Here is an 18,284-nt window from a genome sequence, read left to right as displayed (position 1 = left end):
CCCTGCCCATCACATTTACTGCACCTGAAATGACAAAGGAAGCAGTCGTTGGACTCGGGGGTGGGATCCTGACCTAAGAAGTTTGTCCAGTCAGACGGCGGAAACATGGGATGAGAAAACTTTGCTTTGAATTTAGTAGAGTTTGTTCATTTAGGCACCAGTAGCATTTTGTCTTTATTTTTCTCGTAACCCTTTCTGACTTTTATGCCTCATTACCCGTATTCACTTACAATCTCTCTTTGTGGTACAGGAAGGGACAGTAGGAGATTACAAGCCTGGGGAGGAGGTGACCCTGTAGGGGTGACTTTCTGACTGCACGGCATGTGTAGCATTTGTTCTAAAGGTGTGGATTTGGCTGGCTTGTCCCATGGAGCTAGTACTAATCACTTCCTATGACAATGACAAATATCACAGTCGGGTCTCTGCATTCGCACAGGGTTGTTATGCAATCACTGCTGCCCTAAGTCAACGCCTCTAGCTAAGGGAAAAGGCCAAAGCTTCCAACTGTGCCCATTAGTGGGCACAGAGGGAGGTTGGGCACCCAAGTGATGAGGGCACAGACCGAGTCCCCAGGTTGTTATAGCCACCTGTCTGTCGACAGCCACAGCAGCCTCTGAGCTCTCTGGTACCTGGGACACTGGGCTGACAGAATTTAGGGAACCTCTGGAGACAGGGGCTAATCTTGAGCTCCATTACCTCCACATGAGGCTAGACAGAGCTTGACAAACCTCACTGGGATTCTGCAGAAGCCATCAGCCTTAGCGGGTCTAGTAACATCTGCTCGCTTGATGTTACTTTCCGTCCGTCCGAGTGAGTGGCACTCGGGCAGACATTGGCTTGGTGTGCTGCAGGATACTGGTGGCACCGCAGGTGAGCAGAACCCCTGCTACTCACATTGACGATGGCTTCCTTCGTCTGGGCCATGTCCGATATCACCCCGTCCGTGATGATCAGGAGCACGAAGTACTGGGAGCCGTCCTGTTCAGTGGTGGCGTACCTGGATGGGAGGATGTTCATGTGAGAGTAGGCTTCTGGGGGGTGGGTACCGGGGATTAGGGACTCTAACCTTGCTGCCCTGGGCCATGTTCATCCCTGGGGTAACTCCAGTGACCCCATGGGGAATTTGTCCCCAGGTCTGTGGTACAGAGCAGCTTCTCCAATTTCCCAGTTTGGGAGATTTCTGTGGCAAGATTAGAGCTCCCCAAGGGGAGTCCCCCTCCTCCTCTCCCTGCCCCCAAACGTAACCCCCGTTTCTGCTGTTGCCCAGGGGCCACGTGAGCTCCCAAGAGAGCTGGGCTGTGACACCATTTACCCAAGCCACGATTCTCCTGGGGCACATCCCTGCTAGTCCAGCTGCGGGGTGTTAAACATGGGCCTTGACCCAGGCCAGGGAGTGACATAAATACACACCATGCTCCTGGAACCCAGGGCTTGAGACATACACATGTATTGGACACAGCCCTGGAGGATCCACTGCCCTGGCTAGCTCCTTCCCGGCTCTGGCTGTGATCAAACAGCTCTTGACTCTTTTGCTGCTCCCAGTTGGCCATTCTATGCAGACACTGCCATAGCTCTCTGGTGGGTACCACCAGCCCACTTCTGGCCCAGGGAGGGGTGACCGAGCAAGCTGGGCTGTGGGATACTGCCACCGAGTCAATGCACTAGCTGGATGTACCTGGCCACATGGTTGACTACCGGGGCAAAGTTAGTTGGGCCATACAGCTGGACAGTCTTGAGGCTCTTGTGATAGGCTTCTAAAATGCCCTCAATCCCGCTGCAGTAGGGGTTGTCGGTGTTGCCGTTCTGAGAGAGAGGGAGGAAGGGCAGTGAGGGGGGGGTTCCCAAACAGGGGAGTCATTCCCCATCCCCCCACTTTTATTTCCCAGAGCCCGGCTTGGAGCGCTGGCCAGAGAAATGTGAGGAATTCCCCACAGTGCTGGGAGGAATCACCTGAAGGGGTTACCCTATGGCCTCAGAGGAACAGTGATGATAACACTTAGCGTTTCCATCCTAGGATCTCAAACTACTTTAAAAGCACCATCATCCCCATGTTCCTGGTGGGGAAACTGAGGCACAGAGAGGGGACTTGGCTTAACCAAGGACAAATAGAGTACATCCATGAGGTGGGAATAGAACCCAGGAGACCCAGCTCTGGCACTGAAATGGCTTCCATTGCTGAGGCTCAGTCCCTAGCTGGCATCTCCAGAGAGTGGGGCTCAGGGAGTCACCGGAGTTACCTCCCCCATGCTGTAAGGAGGGAAGCTCTCTCCTGGGGGTGGGGGTGGGGAGACAGCAGCTATGTCCCTTCTCCAGCAGGGACTGGGAAGAGACTCACTAAGAAAAACCAGGTTTCCCTGCTCAAATTTTTATTCCCTCCCCATGGGAAATCCATTGTCCTGTCCTCAGAGCAGCTATGCTCCTGCCCTTGGTGATCATGGCCGTTTGGCCGGCTAAGGCCAAGCCACAGAGGCCTCGTGGAAGCCCAGAGCAGCATGGCTCAGAGCCCAGGGTCGACACACTCGGCTTGTGCGCCAACTTTGTGTAGACGACTGGACTGGGGCTGGTGCTCGGGCTCTTTGAGCATTGGCCTGCTAAACCCAGGGTTGTGAGTTCAATCCTTGAGGGGGCCATTTAGGGATCTGGTGCAAAAATTGGGGATTGGTCCTGCTTCAAGCAGGGGGTTGGACTAGATGACCTCCTGAGGTCCCTTCCAACACTAACCTTCTATGATTCTATGATTCTATGAAGCCTACGGGAGGGGGGCGGGCGTCGGAGCCCAAGCATCTACCCAGATGTTTTGAGAGCCGCAGCACAAGCCCGAGCCTGCTGAGCCCGGCTCTGGGCCTCGCCGCGGCGGCTGTGCAGAGGGACCCACTGAGGCTCCGCTAGGGCCGACCAAGCACTCGGAGACCCGTCAGGCCGCGCCACAGTCACGGGCTCTGATCAGCGTTGGCTGCTCTGCGGAGGCACCTCCGGCAAGTCTGCTCGGGGATCACACGGACTGGCTGGTCTAACCAGGGGGTCAGACTAGTGGGGAGGTGGTGCCAGACACGCCCTAACCCCCACTAAGGGCCTGATCCTGTCAGGCGCTGAGCACCATCCACACCATCGCAGCCGGCAGGAGCTGAGGGTGCTCAGTACCTCACGGGGTTGCTCTTTCGGGCTCTGGCCAGACCGCCTGCCGGACAGGAGCGAGGCCTGTCACTTCCGCGCATGGCTGCAGAGGCCGGAAAAGAGGCTGTCTACGCGCTGGTGACCACGGCAGGGCTACTTCGGCGAAACCACGCGGCTCAGGTGTGTGCTTAACCCTCACCCGCGGAGCGACGCCGTCATCCTGACCGACCCACGGCACCGGCATAGCTGTAGCAGGGCAGGGCCCTCACCGGACGGCGCCTCCTGCTGGCACTCTGGGAATTAGCTCATCCAGCTCAGGCGCGCCCTCCTCTGGCCGGTTTCTCACCCGCAGGGACCTGCCCTGTTGTCTCCACCACCTCGGGCCCCATGTCCCTCCCGGACCCCAGTGCCGCTTGCCCACGGGTGCTACCCCACAGCAATGCCCCCACCCTCGGGGTCTCCCCTCCCAGGGGAACCACAACCCCCTATAACAGAGGTGGGCAAACTACAGCCCGCGGACTCCCCTGCCCAGCCCCGGAGCTCCTGGCAGGGAGGCTCGTCCCCGGCCCCTCCCGCACTGTTCCCCCTCCCCCGCAGCCTCAGCGCGCCATGCTCCGGGCTGGGGGAGTGGGGGGGTGGGGGCTCCTGGGGCAGCACAGCTGCAGAGCCCAGCCTGACCCGGTGCTCCGGGCAGCACGGGAAGGGGGCGGGGGGGGGGGGCGGTTGGATAGAGGGCAGGGAAGTTTGAGGGGTCGGGGCAGTCAGAGGGCAGGAAACAGAAGGGTTGAATGGGGGCAGGGGTCCCAGGGGGGCAGTCAGGAAGGAAAGGGGGGGTTGGATGGGGCAGCAGGGGGCAGTCAGGGGACAGGGAGAAGGGTGGTTGGATGGGGCAGGGGTCCCGGGGGGGGGCAGTCAGGAATGAGAAGAGGGGTTGGATGGGACAGTGGGGGGCAGTCAGGAGACAGGGAGAAGGGTGGTTGGATGGGGGCAGGGGTCCCGGGGGGGCAGTCAGGAAGGAAAGGGGGGGTTGGATGGGGCAGTGGGGGGCAGACAGGGAGAAGGGTGGTTGGATGGGGCAGGGGTCCCGGGGGGGGGCAGTCAGGAATGAGAAGAGGGGTTGGATGGGGCAGTGGGGGGCAGTCAGGGGCAGGGGTTCCAGGGGTGGTCAGGGAGGGGTGGATGGGGCAGGAGTCCCGGGGGGCCATCCGGGGACAGGGGGGATTGGATGGGGTAGGAGTCCCAGGCAGGGCCATCAGGGGGCAAGAAGCAGGGGGGGATCAGATAGGGGCCAGGCTATGCCTGGCTGTTGGGGAGGCACACAGCCTCCCCTAACCAGCCCTCCATACAATTTTGGAAACCTGATGTGGCCCTCAGGCCAAAAAGTTTGCCCGCCCCGCCCCTACTCAGCTTGTCTCAGTGGCTACTGCCAGTCGTCATCTAGCCCCTTCTCTCAGGGGCAGGCTGCAGTCTGAAATGGCCACTCATCGCTGGCAAGGGGGTTGGACCTGCTGCTTTTCTTGGCCTGGCTGTCTCCCTGCAGCCCTAGTCCGTCCTCAGGCCTTTGCTGCAAGGCCTCAGCCTGGGAGGTCGCCTGGCCAGCCTGCCCTTCCCCAGCCCTGCTCTGTCCAAGGGACCCCGTCTCTCCCAAGCAGCTCCATCCTTCTGACTTCTGTCTCCCCAGGCGCCCTTCTTATACCCTGATTGGCTCCCTCAAGCCCGCTTGTGATTGGCTCCCCGGGGCAGCCCTTTCCCAGGGCTGTTTTTAACCCAAGCGGGGTGACCGCCCTGCTGCAATAGCCACCGCCTCTCACGGAGGTGGAGTTATGAACCCAAGAGGAGAGCTCTCTCCCGTTGGCGTGGCACGCCTTCACCAGCAGCTCGAGAGCAGCTCAGCTGTGCTGATGCCAGCTGGTAGTGTAGACCTGCCCTAAGTGGTAGAGCGATTCGAAGGGGATGGCAGTACCAGGGGGAACTCGTGGGACACGTGCCCGTCAGGAGGGATTTTGGCTCCGAACCCAAGTGCGGGGAACATCTTGTCACTGTCGTAGTCCTGGATGATCTCGCCCACCGCCTTCAGCGCCATGGCGTAGGCGTTGAGCTGGTACGGGTTCATGTAGTGCAGGGAGGTGGATTGCGAGGGGTTGCCTGACGGAGAGAGAGAAGGGTCACACAGACCAGCAGGCAGCAGCACATGGGCAAAGCAGTGGGGGTTTGGGGGGGGCATGTGTATTTGTCAGGTCAGCTGATGGACTGAAGTCTTTACTCAGGGCCTGATTCTCACACACACCAAGGGAAGTCAAGAGTAATTCCTCTGTCACTGTAGGGGGGAAACTGACATAAGAGAGCGATTGTCAGCTGTGTGGGGCAGGGACTGTGCTTTTGTTCTGTTTGTACAGCACCTTGCACCATGGGGTCCTGGGCCAGGATCGCGGCTACTAGTCACTATGGCAATATAAATAATCAATAATACCAGTGAGGTGAGTCCAACCCTCATTGATGTCCATGGGATTTGGCCTGGGTGGCTTGAGAAAACATGGTGACCCAAGGGCCAAGATCCAGCTCTCACCTCCACCTGTGTAAATGAGGAGTAACTCTGCGGAGGCCAGTGGAGTGATGCTGGTATCAAACTGCTCTAAATCAGAACAGAACCAGGCCCCAGGTGTCTGGGCAGGACACTTGTTCGTTAATAGTATAAAACCTCATCCCTGTAAGGATACCTAATACCTATCGACAGATTTAACAAGTGCTCAACAGTCATAAAATAACTATTGATTTCACAGGCCTTTATGGGGAATGAACGACTGTGCAATAAATACATAGTATCTCAGAGGGGTTTAGTGTAATGTATTGTCTGAGCAGCCACTAGCTGTCTGAACAGAGACTGACCATGCTTCAGGGAACATTAGTACGGTTAATCTGGTAGAACTCACCATTGGAAGCTGTGAAGTCAATGGCCACTGTGAAATTGATCTGTGTCCTGAAAAGGGGACAATGACACCATTAGTCAGAAGCTCTGGCAGGCTGGTGCAGATTCTGCAGGCATTCTGTTCAGACTCCACCCTCGATGGGGCTAATGTTCCCAAACGAGTCGCCAGGCCTTGACACCCTGGCTTGTTTGGAAGAGCTCAGACGGAGATTCAAACTGTGCTGCTCTCACCTGCAGTCTCTTGATGCACAGATGTCACAGGTGGCAATGCACAGCTGAGCAAATCCATGGGAAACTGGCAGCCAAGCGAGCTCCCAATGGCCTTTGTTAACATCTCCCCAGTGCAGCAGGTGGGGAGAGCTTCGAGGGGATCTAAGCAGGGAGAATGGAGTCATCGAGCCAGTGGCCAGGTTCTCACCTGGGCACTGCACCCGCACATCGCATTTCACCCCAGCCGAGCCTCAAAGCGACTGGAGACAGCAGCTTCGCTCAGGGAGATAAAGGGGGGCCTGAGTCAATAAGAGACACGTTAGTGGCCAGAACTGCTCACAGCTGAAGCTGGGCTTAGAACAACGGAAGCTGAGCTGAGCAATTCTGCCTGTCTGACCAGGAGTGCGGAGCTCCCTCTTGGGTTGTTTTACAGCCTTGCCTTTGACTCTCAAGCTGGGTCCATTTCCTGGTGCCCACCTGTGCTCTCATCCCCTGGCTTGAGCCAGAGAGGTACTGAGCACCCACAGCCCCTGGTATTTCCCAGCATTTTGCAGGATCAGGCCTTGTAGAGAGAAGACTGGGAAAGGAGCCCGGGAGAGGAGCCCACACTCGCTCTGTCAGATCAGCGAGCTGCTCCCACGCACCCAGAAATCATCCCATGACCACAGCAGCAGCCAGGTGAGAACCAGCTCCGGGGTCTATGAATTCCCTACTCGCCCTGCACAGAAGGGGTAAGTGTGGACTGAGTACATAGGATTGTCTGCAGTGACTGGCACACCAGCCATGTCCCCATTGGTGGCGGGTGAAATTTCCCCTGGGGGAGGCGAGCTCCTTGTCCTGCCTCTTCCGCCCACAGTCCTACCCCCACTCCACCCCTGCTCTGCAGCAGGCCCCACCCCTGATTTGCCACTCACCTCTTCACACACCCCTCCAATCATCTCCTCCCCCGCTTGCCTGCTGCTCGCCCACCTGCTGCTGGCCTCCTCACCCCACCCCCGCCAGACCCTTTCCCCCCCACCAGACCCCCCCCCCACCTGCTGTGCAGATGGCTCCCCGCTCGCCTCCTTACCTGCTGCTGCACCCCCCCGTGACACCCTCTCCCCTTTTCACCTTAAAGCACTAATAACATTCCCCAAGGCACCAGGTGTAGCCGAATTGCCAGACAGATTCTCCTCTGCGTGGCAGGGAGTTTGGTATACGCCATACAGAGAGACGAAGCACCAGGCTGCCTGTGCCACCCTGAAGCCTAATCTCTTCTTTTGGAAAGTGCTTGTCGGTGGCAGCCGGCATTAGGGCAGCAGTTTAATCACCTTCCTTACCCAGAATTCCCTGCCAGGCTCGTTTACTTCAACTGGGTTTGAATAAAACGACTAGATCAAGAAATAAACACACTGGCTATGGCAGCTCTTCCTTGAGCCAGGCAGTTACTTCTGGGCACAGAGACTCACTGAGGCGTCGGCGTTGGGAAACTGGTTTTAACCCCAATAACAGATTTTCCTCCAATAGAAAAGCCAGCGGAACGTGGCCAAAGGCTCCCTGGGCGCTGGCGAATGCCTGTCAGATGGGTTCATTACCACTGTCATGGCTCTGTAACAGTCCAGTGATCTCTGCTACTCGGTCTCTGGAAGGCTTTTTCACTGTGTAAAGTTAGTCGGGGATCCCCTCTGCTCACCTCCTCACTCCCCCCGTCTGCCACTGACTCCCCACTCGCATTCTCACACTCCCCCCCGCGCCCCGCGAGAGACGCGGCCTGCAGCTGTGGGGACCTCCGAGGGGGGGAAGGGGAAGGGGCTGGGGTGGGGGAGAGGAGAGGAGGAAGATTCACCCCAGGCAGCAGCAGCAAGCCGTGGGAGCCTCGGGGAAGGGCCAGAGCAGGGAGGGGAAGAGGCGGGGAGGGGGGCACCACAGCCCACGTGTGGGGCAGCAGAGACGGCTGTGCTAACGCCTATTATACCCGCTGTCCATGCCCGTCCCCTTCTGCCTCGGCCTGCTACTCAACAGCAACGCTGACTCTGCGGCCGCCGGACCAGGCACGTTAGTCATGGCAAGGTTTTAATCGGCTACATTAATTAGGCAACTAAGGAGACTGTACCCCACGAGTCAATCAGCAGTGTTTGTGAATGCAGGCATCTTCCTCTCACCCCAGCCCCGCTCCAGAGAAGTGGTTTGGTTGAATGGATGAGATGACAATGAAAGTATGGGTTTGATTCTCCTCCCCGGGTGTAAATCAGGAGTAACCCCACTGGGCCTGATTCCCCTTTTACCCACACTGGTGTAAATCAGAAGTAATCCCACTGGGCCCCATTCCCCTCTTACCCGCCCTGGTGTAAATCAGGAGTAATCTTATTAGGCTTGATTCCTCTCTCACTCATCCTGGTGTAAATCAGGAGTAATCCCACTAGGCCCAATTCCCCTCTTACCCACTCTGGTGTAAATCAGGAGTAATCCCACTGGGCCCAATTCCTCACTCACTCACCCTGGTGTAAATCAGGAGTAATCCCACTGGGCCCAATTCCCCGCTTACCCACCCTAATCCCACTGGGCCCAGCTCCTCTTTTACTGACCCTGGGGTAAATCAGGAGTGACCCCACTGAAAGCAGTAGTGTTACACCAGTGTGAGAGAAGAATCAGGCCCCTTATGCTCAAATCCCATCAGGATTAGGGAGATGTTATAAACTAAGGTCCAGCTGCCGCTGGTGTGAATCAGCCGCTACAGTGAAGTCAGGGGCGTGACGCTGATTTAAACCCACCAAAGATCTGACTCCTAGGGCCGAAATTTGACGTGTCCAACTTGAGACACCTCAGAGGCGTGATCGTTAACGGCAGCTGCTGAGCCCAGGCCCCTCTGAGGAGTGTCAAGCTGAGCTGCCAGAGCACAAGGCTTGTGAGGAGTTACAGAGCAAGGCCGTAGCTGAGCCAGGCCAGGCCCCTCTGGCCCTGAGTCACTAGACTCACTAGCTCTCATTAGTCACTAGAGTCACTAGCTCTCCCCACCACAGTGCAGAGCTGGGAAAGGAACCCAGGAGTCCTGGCACGCGGATCACTGCTCCACCTGCAGGAGCAGGCCAGTCCCCACCTGTGGAGTGTTTTATTAAACCTCCGACAAATACACAGATCAAATGTATCCCTTGTCACCTCTGGACTATCATCCTGGGATGTGTGTAAAATGGCTTGACCTCCCTGTGCCTCGTGGGGCTGAGGGGTAGATAGTGCTGGCACTGAGAAGGAGTGATGGCTGAAAGGGCAGCCCATAGGCACCTTTCCGCCAGGAGCTCTGGCTTCTCCAGTCATCTCAGCTATGCCGCGCTGGCTGTCAGCCCCTGCCACAAACCAGCGTCAGCTGCTTCGTGACAAGCCCTGCCCTCAGCTGCCCAGGGAGACGCCGAACAAGAGGCCGATGCTGTCAACGGGCATTAACACCGCACCCGCCAGATGGGAAGAGACAAGGCCAAAGCTCTTGTGAGAGCAGCCCTGAAAAACGCCAAGGGGCAAAAACCCTGAAAAACGCCAAGGGGCAAAAACTAGCAGTGTGTGGGCGGGCACTGACAGCTCTGCGGAAAAGGACCTGGGGGTGACAGTGGACGAGAAGCTGGATATGAGTCAGCAGTGTGCCCTTGTTGCCAAGAAGGCCAATGGCATTTTGGGATGTATAAGTAGGGGCATAGCGAGCAGATCGAGGGACGTGATCGTTCCCCTCTATTCGACACTGGTGAGGCCTCATCTGGAGTACTGTGTCCAGTTTTGGTCCCCCCCACTACAGAAAGGATGTGGATAAATTGGAGTGTCCAGCAGAGGGCAACGAAAATGATTCGGGGGTTGGGGCACATGATTTACGAGGAGAGGCTGAGGGAACTGGGGTTATTTAGTCTGCAGAAGAGAAGAGTGAGGGGAGATTTGATAGCAGCCTTCAGTTACCTGAAGGGGGGTTCCAAAGAGGATGGAGCTCGGCTGTTCTCAGTGGCAGCAGATGACAGAACAAGGAGCAATGGTCTCAAGTTGCAGTGGGGGAGGTTTAGGTTGGATATTAGGAAACACGATTTCACTAGGAGGGTGGTGAAGCACTGGAATGGGTTACCTAGGGAGGTGGTGGAATCTTCTTCCTTTGAGGTTTTTAAGGTCAGGCTTGACAAAGCCCTGGCTGGGATGATTTAGTTGGGGATTGGTCCTGCTTTGAGTAGGGGGTTGGACTAGATAACCTCCTGAGGTCTCTTCCAACCCTAATCTTCTATGATTCTGTGATCTGTCTGTCTGTGCTAGATGTCCCTTCCATCTGTTTTGCCTTTGCCATCTGTCTCTTGGCTCTCCTTGCTTTGTGGGTACCCAGGGGAAGATGTCTTGTGCTTAGCTTTGGCACTGAATCATTTGAATTCTGCTGCAGTGAGTGGTGGCCCTTTGTCTGGACAGAGCATGTCAGGAATGCTAGACCTTGCAAAATGCACCTTCAGTTTCCTGATCTCAGTTCTTACCAGAGTGTCCTCCCGACAGCCCCCCTCCCTGAAAATGGAATCATAGAATATTAGGGTTGGAAGAGACCTCAGGAGGTCATCTAGGCTGCTATCAAATCTCCCCTCACTCTTCTCTTCTGCAGACTAAATAACCCCAGTTCCCTCAGCCCCTCCTTGTAAATCATGTGCCCCAGCCCCCTGATCATTTTTGTTGCCCTCCGTGGGACTCTCTCCAATTTGTCCACATCCCTTCTGTAGTGGGGGGACCAAAACTGGACACAGTACTCCAGGTGTGACCTCACCAGTGCTGAATAGGGGGGAATAATCACTTCCCTCGATTTGCTGGCAATGCCCCTACTAATACAGCCCAATATGCCATGGGCTTTCCTGGCAACAAGGGCACACTGCTGACTTATATATTCTTATCCACTGTAATCCCCAGGTCATTTTCTGCAGAACTGCTGCTTAGCCAGTCGGTCCCCAGTCTGTAGCGGTGCATGGGATTCTTCCTTCCTAAGTGCAGGGCTCTGCACTTGTCCTTGTTGAACCTCATCAGATTTCTTTTGGCCCAATGCTCCAATTTGTGTAGGTCACTCTGGACCCTATTCCTACCCTCCAGCGTATCTACCACTCCTCCCAGTTTAGTGTCATCTGTGAACTTGCTGAGAGTGCAATTCATCACACTATCCAGATCATTAATAAAGATATTGAACAAAATTGGCCCCAGGACTGACCCCTGGGGCAGTCCGCTTGATATCTGCTACGAACTAGACATGGAGCCATTGATCACTACCTGTTGAGCCCGACAATCTAGCCAGCTTTCTATCCACCTTATAGTCCATTCATCCAATCCATACTTTTTTAACTTGCTGGCAAGAATACTGTGGGAGACCATATCAAAAGCTTTGCTAAAGTCAAGATATATCACATCCACCACTTTCCCCATGCCCACAGAGCCAGTTATCTCATCATAGAAGGCAATCAGGTTGGTCAGGTATGACTTGCCTTTGGTGAATCCATGTTGACTGTTCCTGATCACCTTCCTCTCCTCCAAGTGCTTAAAATGGATTCCTTGAGGACCTGCTCCATGATTTTGCCGGGGACTGAAGTGAGGCTGACCAGTCTGTAGTCGTGACCTGCTGTGACCACACAGCTCCGGTCATTAGCATGGTGGGTTGTGATTTCATTAGTCTCTTTCTCTTGTTGATCACTATACTCTGCATCTTTTCTTAACCTTACTTTGAATGGTCAGTGTGATCCAAAGCCAGTGAACCCAGGGGTTACACTACAATGCACACTCACATATAAATACCATCTCACTCACATAGCTCAAAAGATCGAGGGAAACTGTCTCCTGGACAAACTGGTAGGGGTCCAGCCAAAGTGCAAACACTGTGTTGTTCGGGGCTTGCTCTCTGTAACTCAGCTGGAGAACATTATGCCCCAGTTTGGTTCAGCTCTGCCCATACTAGACTAGTAGACACACAACGTAATCATTCCATGAGTCACAGGCTCACTGAAGTCAACAAAACTTCTGTGGTCACCAGTCCTAGCCAATATTCCCGCACCTAACGTCCCATGTCACAATGCAGCCAACAAACTGATCACCAAAGTACAGGAAACGCCACACGTGCCACTGTTCAGGGATACACAGGATGTTCCCCACCACCAACTGTGTAGGGAAATCCTGTCTGGACCGTGCCGTGCATTCTCCATCCAGCTGATAACATCATCAACTCACTGGGGTGGACAGAATGGGAGAGAGCCCCTCTGGAACATTATCACAAATGGCTCCCTGGCTTTGGGCTCTAATATGCCTCTGGAGCCAGCTTCACAGGTTCTGGTGTGGTGTGATTCGCTGTGCAGAGACTGACCATGCCTGGAGTACCAGGGCAGCCCACTGTGTGTCTGTGACACTGTGAAGGATGCTGCGCATATGCTGGATGGATGCTGTTTTTGTGTTGATACACAGATATACACACACTGCACAAAAAGAAAAGGAGTACTTGTGGCACCTTAGAGACTAACCAATTTATTTGAGCATGAGCTTTCGTGAGCTACAGCTCACTTCATCGGATGCATACCGTGGAAACTGCAGAAGACATTATATACACACAGAGACCATGAAACAATACCTCCTCCCACCCCACTGTCCTGCTGGTAATAGCTTATCTAAAGTGATCATCAAGTTGGGCCATTTCCAGCACAAATCCAGGTTTTCTCACCCTCCGCCCCGCCCCCACACAAACTCACTCTCCTGCTGGTAATAGCCCATCCAAAGTGACCACTCTCTTCACAATGTGTATGATAATCAAGGTGGGCCATTTCCTGCACAAATCCAGGTTCTCTCACTCCCTCACCCCCCTCCAAAAACCACACACACAAACTCACTCTCCTGCTGGTAATAGCTCATCCAAAGTGACCACTCTCCCTACAATGTGCACATGTTTTTGGAGCGGGGTGAGGGAGTGAGAGAACCTGGATTTGTGCAGGAAATGGCCCACCTTGATTATCATACACATTGTGAAGAGAGTGGTCACTTTGGATGGGCTATTACCAGCAAGAGAGTGAGTTTGTGTGTGTGGGGGGGGGGGGATGGAGGGTGAGAAAACCTGGATTTGTGCTGGAAATGGCCCAACTTGATGATCACTTTAGATAAGCTATTACCAGCAGGACAGTGGGGCGGGAGGAGGTACTGTTTCATGGTCTCTGTGTGTATATAATGTCTTCTGCAGTTTCCACAGTATGCATCTGATGAAGTGAGCTGTAGCTCACGAAAGCTCATGCTCAAATAAATTGGTTAGTCTCTAAGGTGCCACAAGTCCTCCTTTTCTTTTTGAGAAGACAGACTAACACGGCTGTTACTCTGAAACCTGACACACTGCACAGTTCACTCTGTTCCATGTACGCTCTCAGCTGGGCATTCATGCCTGGCCACTAGATACAACCCCCTGGCTCATGTCAGGCAGGCCTCTATCCCCAGGGGGAAGCGTGTATCTGTCTCATGATGTCAGGTTTTAAATCTGCTGGGGTTACTGCTTGGTCCCCTTTAAACCAAATCCCATCTTGCACACGCAGCTCATCCCTGACCTGTTTGGAGGGAGTGACCTCCTGCAGCCCTTGCTTCTTGCGATGTGGTCAGTCCTCTTTTCCTGCCTGCGGCATCCGTCCTGTTCAGTGCTTTGCTGGATTGCCCAGAGCCTCCCTGCAGAGATGGGGAGGTACTCCAGCGTGCTGCTAGACTATCTGCTGTCACAGACCCCTCTGGGGCATCTGTGGCAGGTCTTCCCTGCTCAGCATATCTGCCACCGGTAGTGCCCTTCCTACGCAGTCTAGTCACATGCATGGTAGTCACGTGGGTGCACTCAGCAGTGGCTTCTTCGTGATGGTTTGTGCACAGACTGCACGTCCACCTGGTGTGCAGAGGAGAATGGATGGGATCAGTCCATCCACAGAGCCCAGCCAGGAGCGCCTCTTCCGTCTGAGCACATCCCCCTCCTATGTCTGTCAGGTCTCTGCCGGCCAGTGCTGTGGGCTGCTGACTTTGCATCAGTGCTGCTCCTAGGCCTCCCCTGGGACTCTAGCTGCTCTGCAGGGCTGCAGCACATTAGGACTGGTGCCTTGCTTACCATTTTCTTTCCTCGTCCATATGCCCATCTGTGGGTCTCTAACCACTCCGATGCGGTGTTGGCTGCCTCCCGGGCTCACAGGTTTCTGACTGGTGTGTGCAGAGTCTGGAAAGATAGTGGCCATCCCTGTAAATAGTAGATAGTGGCCATCCCTGTAAATCGCTGGACTCCCCTTACATCCTTTGGCCTGGACATTTCCTTAGTTTGTCAAGGTCTGTCTGGAATCCCTCAGAATCCGACATTCCCATTCCCTCACACAGCCGGGCCTACACGCCGCCCTACACTCTATTCCTTTGCACAGCTTGTCCTACACCCCCTCACTACACCCACCACTTCTTCTCTCCCTCCCCAAATCTATTCCAGGGAAAAGGTTTCCCCTCGATGGCCTACAGCAGATTGCACAAGGGAGCCCTGCCCCACCAGTCTTGGACAGCATCCCCATCAGCCCCTCTCTCGGGGATCCCTGTGAGTGTAATGCGAACAGCCATCACATCTGTACCATTCTGAGCCCCTCTAGTTAGCACAGAGCTCAGGCAGCCAGCTGTCAAGGACGGGAAAGCAATCCAGTGAGCTCGTCAGTTGGCACTAGGTAAAAGAGATCATGGTTAATGTGACAAAACAGCCCCGTCGCTGGGGAAAGAAGGGAAACATTCATGGCTATGACAGACGTCACCGATGTCTGTACAAATGTAACATTGCCTGTTTCCGATATCATGCCAGCAGAGCCACGCGAGGGGAATTGTTGTTCTGCCCTGAGAATCACAGGGACAGGGGAAGAGGCAGAGGAGAGAGGAAACCCACTGTGACGAAGTGGGACTGTTCTTAATGTTCTTTCTGAATACTGTGTGTGTGCCTCAGTTTCCCCTAGGCATTTCTTAAGTATCTAGGTGGTGGGATAAGCTGTGCGATTGTTGCAGAGCCTTAGAGGGCAGTGCAAGGCTGTCTAGGCAGAGAATGGCCGACACCCTGTCTCCTGGCAACTGATGGCCTGGCCCTTACCCCCTGCAACGTGAGAGCTAAAGGTGTTGGAGAACAAAGGAATGAGGTGACCTCCTGGCCCAGGGAAAGGGACAAAGCCCAGAGGAGGAGGGGCTGGAGGGTGAGTCAGTTGGGGGCTGGCTGGGGACATGGAGTGAAGGGCAGACGTGGTTGTCTGGTTCACTGCCCCCCAAAACGGACCCAGCTGAGGGATCCTGTTCTCTGCACCTACAAGCTCTGTTTTAGACCATGTTCCGGTCGTCTAATAAACCTTCTGTTTTACTGGCTGGCTGAGAGTCCCGTCTGACTGCGGAGTTGGGGGGCAGGACCCTCTGGCTTCCCCAGGACCCTGCCTGGGCAGACTCGCTGTGGGAAGTGCACGGAGGGGCAGAGGATGCTGAATGCTCCGAGGTCAGACCCAGGAAGGTGGAAGCCGGGTGAGCCGTGTGTCCTGCAGACAGGCTGCTCCCAGAGAGGAGACTTCCCCAGAGTCCTGACTGGCTTCATGGGGAGCAGTTCCAGAGCATCGCCCGGTGACGCTATGACACCCACTTCATAGAAGATCCTTTTCAGCACAGGAGGGTTGGTATCATAATCTTCATCTGTAAAATGGAGCAGCTGAGGAACAGAGAGGGGGCATGGCTTGCCCAAGCTCATATAGACCTGAAGAGGAGGCTCTGTGTGAGCTCCAAAGATGGCCTCTCTCACCAACAGACATCAGGCCAATAACAGATTTACCTCAACCACCTTGTCTCTCTAATACCCTGCGACCGACGCAGCTACACCTACGCTGCATACAAGGTCTTACAGTGAGTCAGCAACAGAGCAGCCCTACCTCCCACTCCTCTAGCCACTAGGTGTCCCACCCTCCCACAGCAGGGGCTAGAACCCAGGAGTCCTGGCTCCCAAGCCCCGCTGCGCTAGCCACTCATCTGCCAGAGCTGGGGCTAGAACCCAGGAGTCCTGGCTCCCACACAGCTGTACGGGACCAACCTTGATGCGTACAGGGAGCTCCTGTGTATGGGCTAGTGGTGAGTGGGGTGTATGAAGTCATTTCTCCAGGTTCTGGCCAAGCTCGTCACACCCTACGATGTCAGTTCCTGGCTCTCCCCAGGCTGACTGTGGTCTGGAGCCGGAGGTTGAAGCAGCAGAAGCTCAGGTGTAAAGAACACAGCCAAAGCTTCCCATGAGGGGCTGTGCGGGTGGAGCTGCTGCTGACACCTGGCAGGTAGGCCTCTGACTCGCTTACCTGCATCCTGAGGCACGTGCCCTCCGGAGCCATAGGCAGAGGGTGCTGCAGGCCTGGACTGAGGTGCCCGGAATATGAACGCACACTCCCTAGCCCACAGACACTAGTTCTGTACACAACGCCCACCCAGGAGGCCTCCCAGGTTTGCAGGAATCTGCTGCCTTGCCACAAAGTCTGTCTCACTGGCAGCCAGGAGCCTCTGCAAACTCTGTGCCCCTTTCTCTCCATCTGTCCAGGTATCCCTTCTGGGTACCTACGTGTCAATAGGTCTGCCCAAGTGCAAGGAGCCATTGCAGCACAAGTGAGTCTGCCCAGGAGGGGCCCACACTACGGATGACACTGGCAGCATCACCTGCTTCAACCCATCGCCATCTGGCTTCTGCATCCTTGGCCATCAGTCTAACCAATTTGTAAGCAGGCATCATGCCATCCCAACAGGCAGGCCAGACTACAGAAGGCCAAGAAATTAGATACCCAGAGCATTGCACAGAGCAGCATTCTCAGCCCGTAGAACTGCTGCTGATCTCTGATGTCCTAGCCAAGCGAACCTCTGTTGCAACACCAGCACTAGTCTTAGAAAGTAGGGATGGAAAAGTCCTATTAGCCACGCAGCCCATCTCCTGGGGCCATTGCAGGACTGTATCCTTCCCTACAGGGCGTTCTCTAGAGGGAGAGTCAGCCACGCGACACAGTGCCAGGTCACCCACTATATTCGGGTTCCATATATGAGTAGTCGCTAAAGGGTTAATAAATGATTAATAGATATTTTAATAAACAGTTAACAAATCGTTATAAAGTCCAACAGATCTACAGGTCACTTATACCCATCGTTGTACTGATGTGATCATACCCATCATCTAGAACACGTTTTCCTCCTCTCTGCAGCATGTTGCTGACATCTAGTAACCCACTGACACACAGATGTTTAGTAGAAAGTGACCCTGTTATTTTACAGTCTCATAAAGGGACAGATCCCCAGCTGGGGTTAAAGGGCGCAGCTCTGTAGACTTCAATGAGGCATGCTGAGTTACACCAGGGGAGGATCGGCCTAAAGATCTCACTGTTAAATTAACTATTCCTGATATTTAGCCTGAACATTCCCTCTTCTAAATTTCATCCCATTGCTCCTAGCCACAGCTCTGTGCATCCCGCTCTTCCTCCTGGGGGCCTGATTCTCTCTTATTGTGCTGGTCTCAGAGGAGTAACCCCTCCCCCCAAAGCCGAGTCGCTGGTGTGAGATGAGAACCGGGCAGCTGGTGTTTTACATCCTTCCTACCTGTGAAGCCTGCGCTATTCCCTGTTAGCTGATGGGAGTTGGCTCTTTTAATCTTCCCACAGCAATTAATCCTTCCTGCTCCCTGACCAAAGACCCCCAATTCAGCAACACGTTTCTATTCATGTGGCGACAGTGCGAGTCCAGGTGGGGCTTTGTGCTACCACTGTAGGGAAGGACTGACACCTTTGGGTGGCTAATCTGAGAGCTTTCAACGGAGCCTAGTCCTCCCGCTGGCTCTCTGCAGGGGTGTGCATTTCACCCTTAATGAGGTGGACCCAAACCAATATCCCCTGTCTGAACTTGGGGCATTTGCAATCTGGAGCTGAATCCTGAGGCCAGAGCCTGTCTGCCAGAATCCCCTCCCAGAATTCTCTAGGCCGCGGTGTGGCAATCCCGCTGGGCTGACGGCACTGCAATCTCCATTGCCTCCCTGGGTGTTTTCCTTACGTCGACTGGG

The 18,284-nt window shown here is 54.9% G+C and overlaps 1 protein-coding gene across 3 annotated transcripts in view; it reads right to left on the bottom strand.

The window, feature by feature from the left end:
- CPNE5 (copine 5) overlaps positions 1 to 18,284 on the bottom strand; it is a 190,540-nt gene that overhangs the window by 42,078 nt on the left and 130,178 nt on the right. For 2 of the 3 annotated variants that reach the window (XM_077839213.1, XM_077839215.1), the window contains 4 exons: positions 6,045 to 6,091; positions 5,078 to 5,259; positions 1,676 to 1,803; positions 895 to 997 (listed from right to left, as the gene is read on the bottom strand). In XM_077839213.1, coding sequence (XP_077695339.1) covers positions 895 to 997; positions 1,676 to 1,803; positions 5,078 to 5,259; positions 6,045 to 6,091 — 460 coding nt within the window. Of the gene's footprint in view, positions 1 to 881; positions 998 to 1,675; positions 1,804 to 5,077; positions 5,260 to 6,044; positions 6,092 to 18,284 lie in introns of all 3 variants that reach the window. The other variant, XM_077839214.1, reaches the window with a different exon arrangement.

The sequence above is a fragment of the Eretmochelys imbricata genome, chromosome 21 (assembly GCF_965152235.1).
Source record: "Eretmochelys imbricata isolate rEreImb1 chromosome 21, rEreImb1.hap1, whole genome shotgun sequence".
Classification (NCBI taxonomy): domain Eukaryota; kingdom Metazoa; phylum Chordata; order Testudines; family Cheloniidae; genus Eretmochelys; species Eretmochelys imbricata.
Note: the sequence above shows the minus strand (reverse complement) of the source record. Positions and strands in the feature narration are given on the sequence as shown.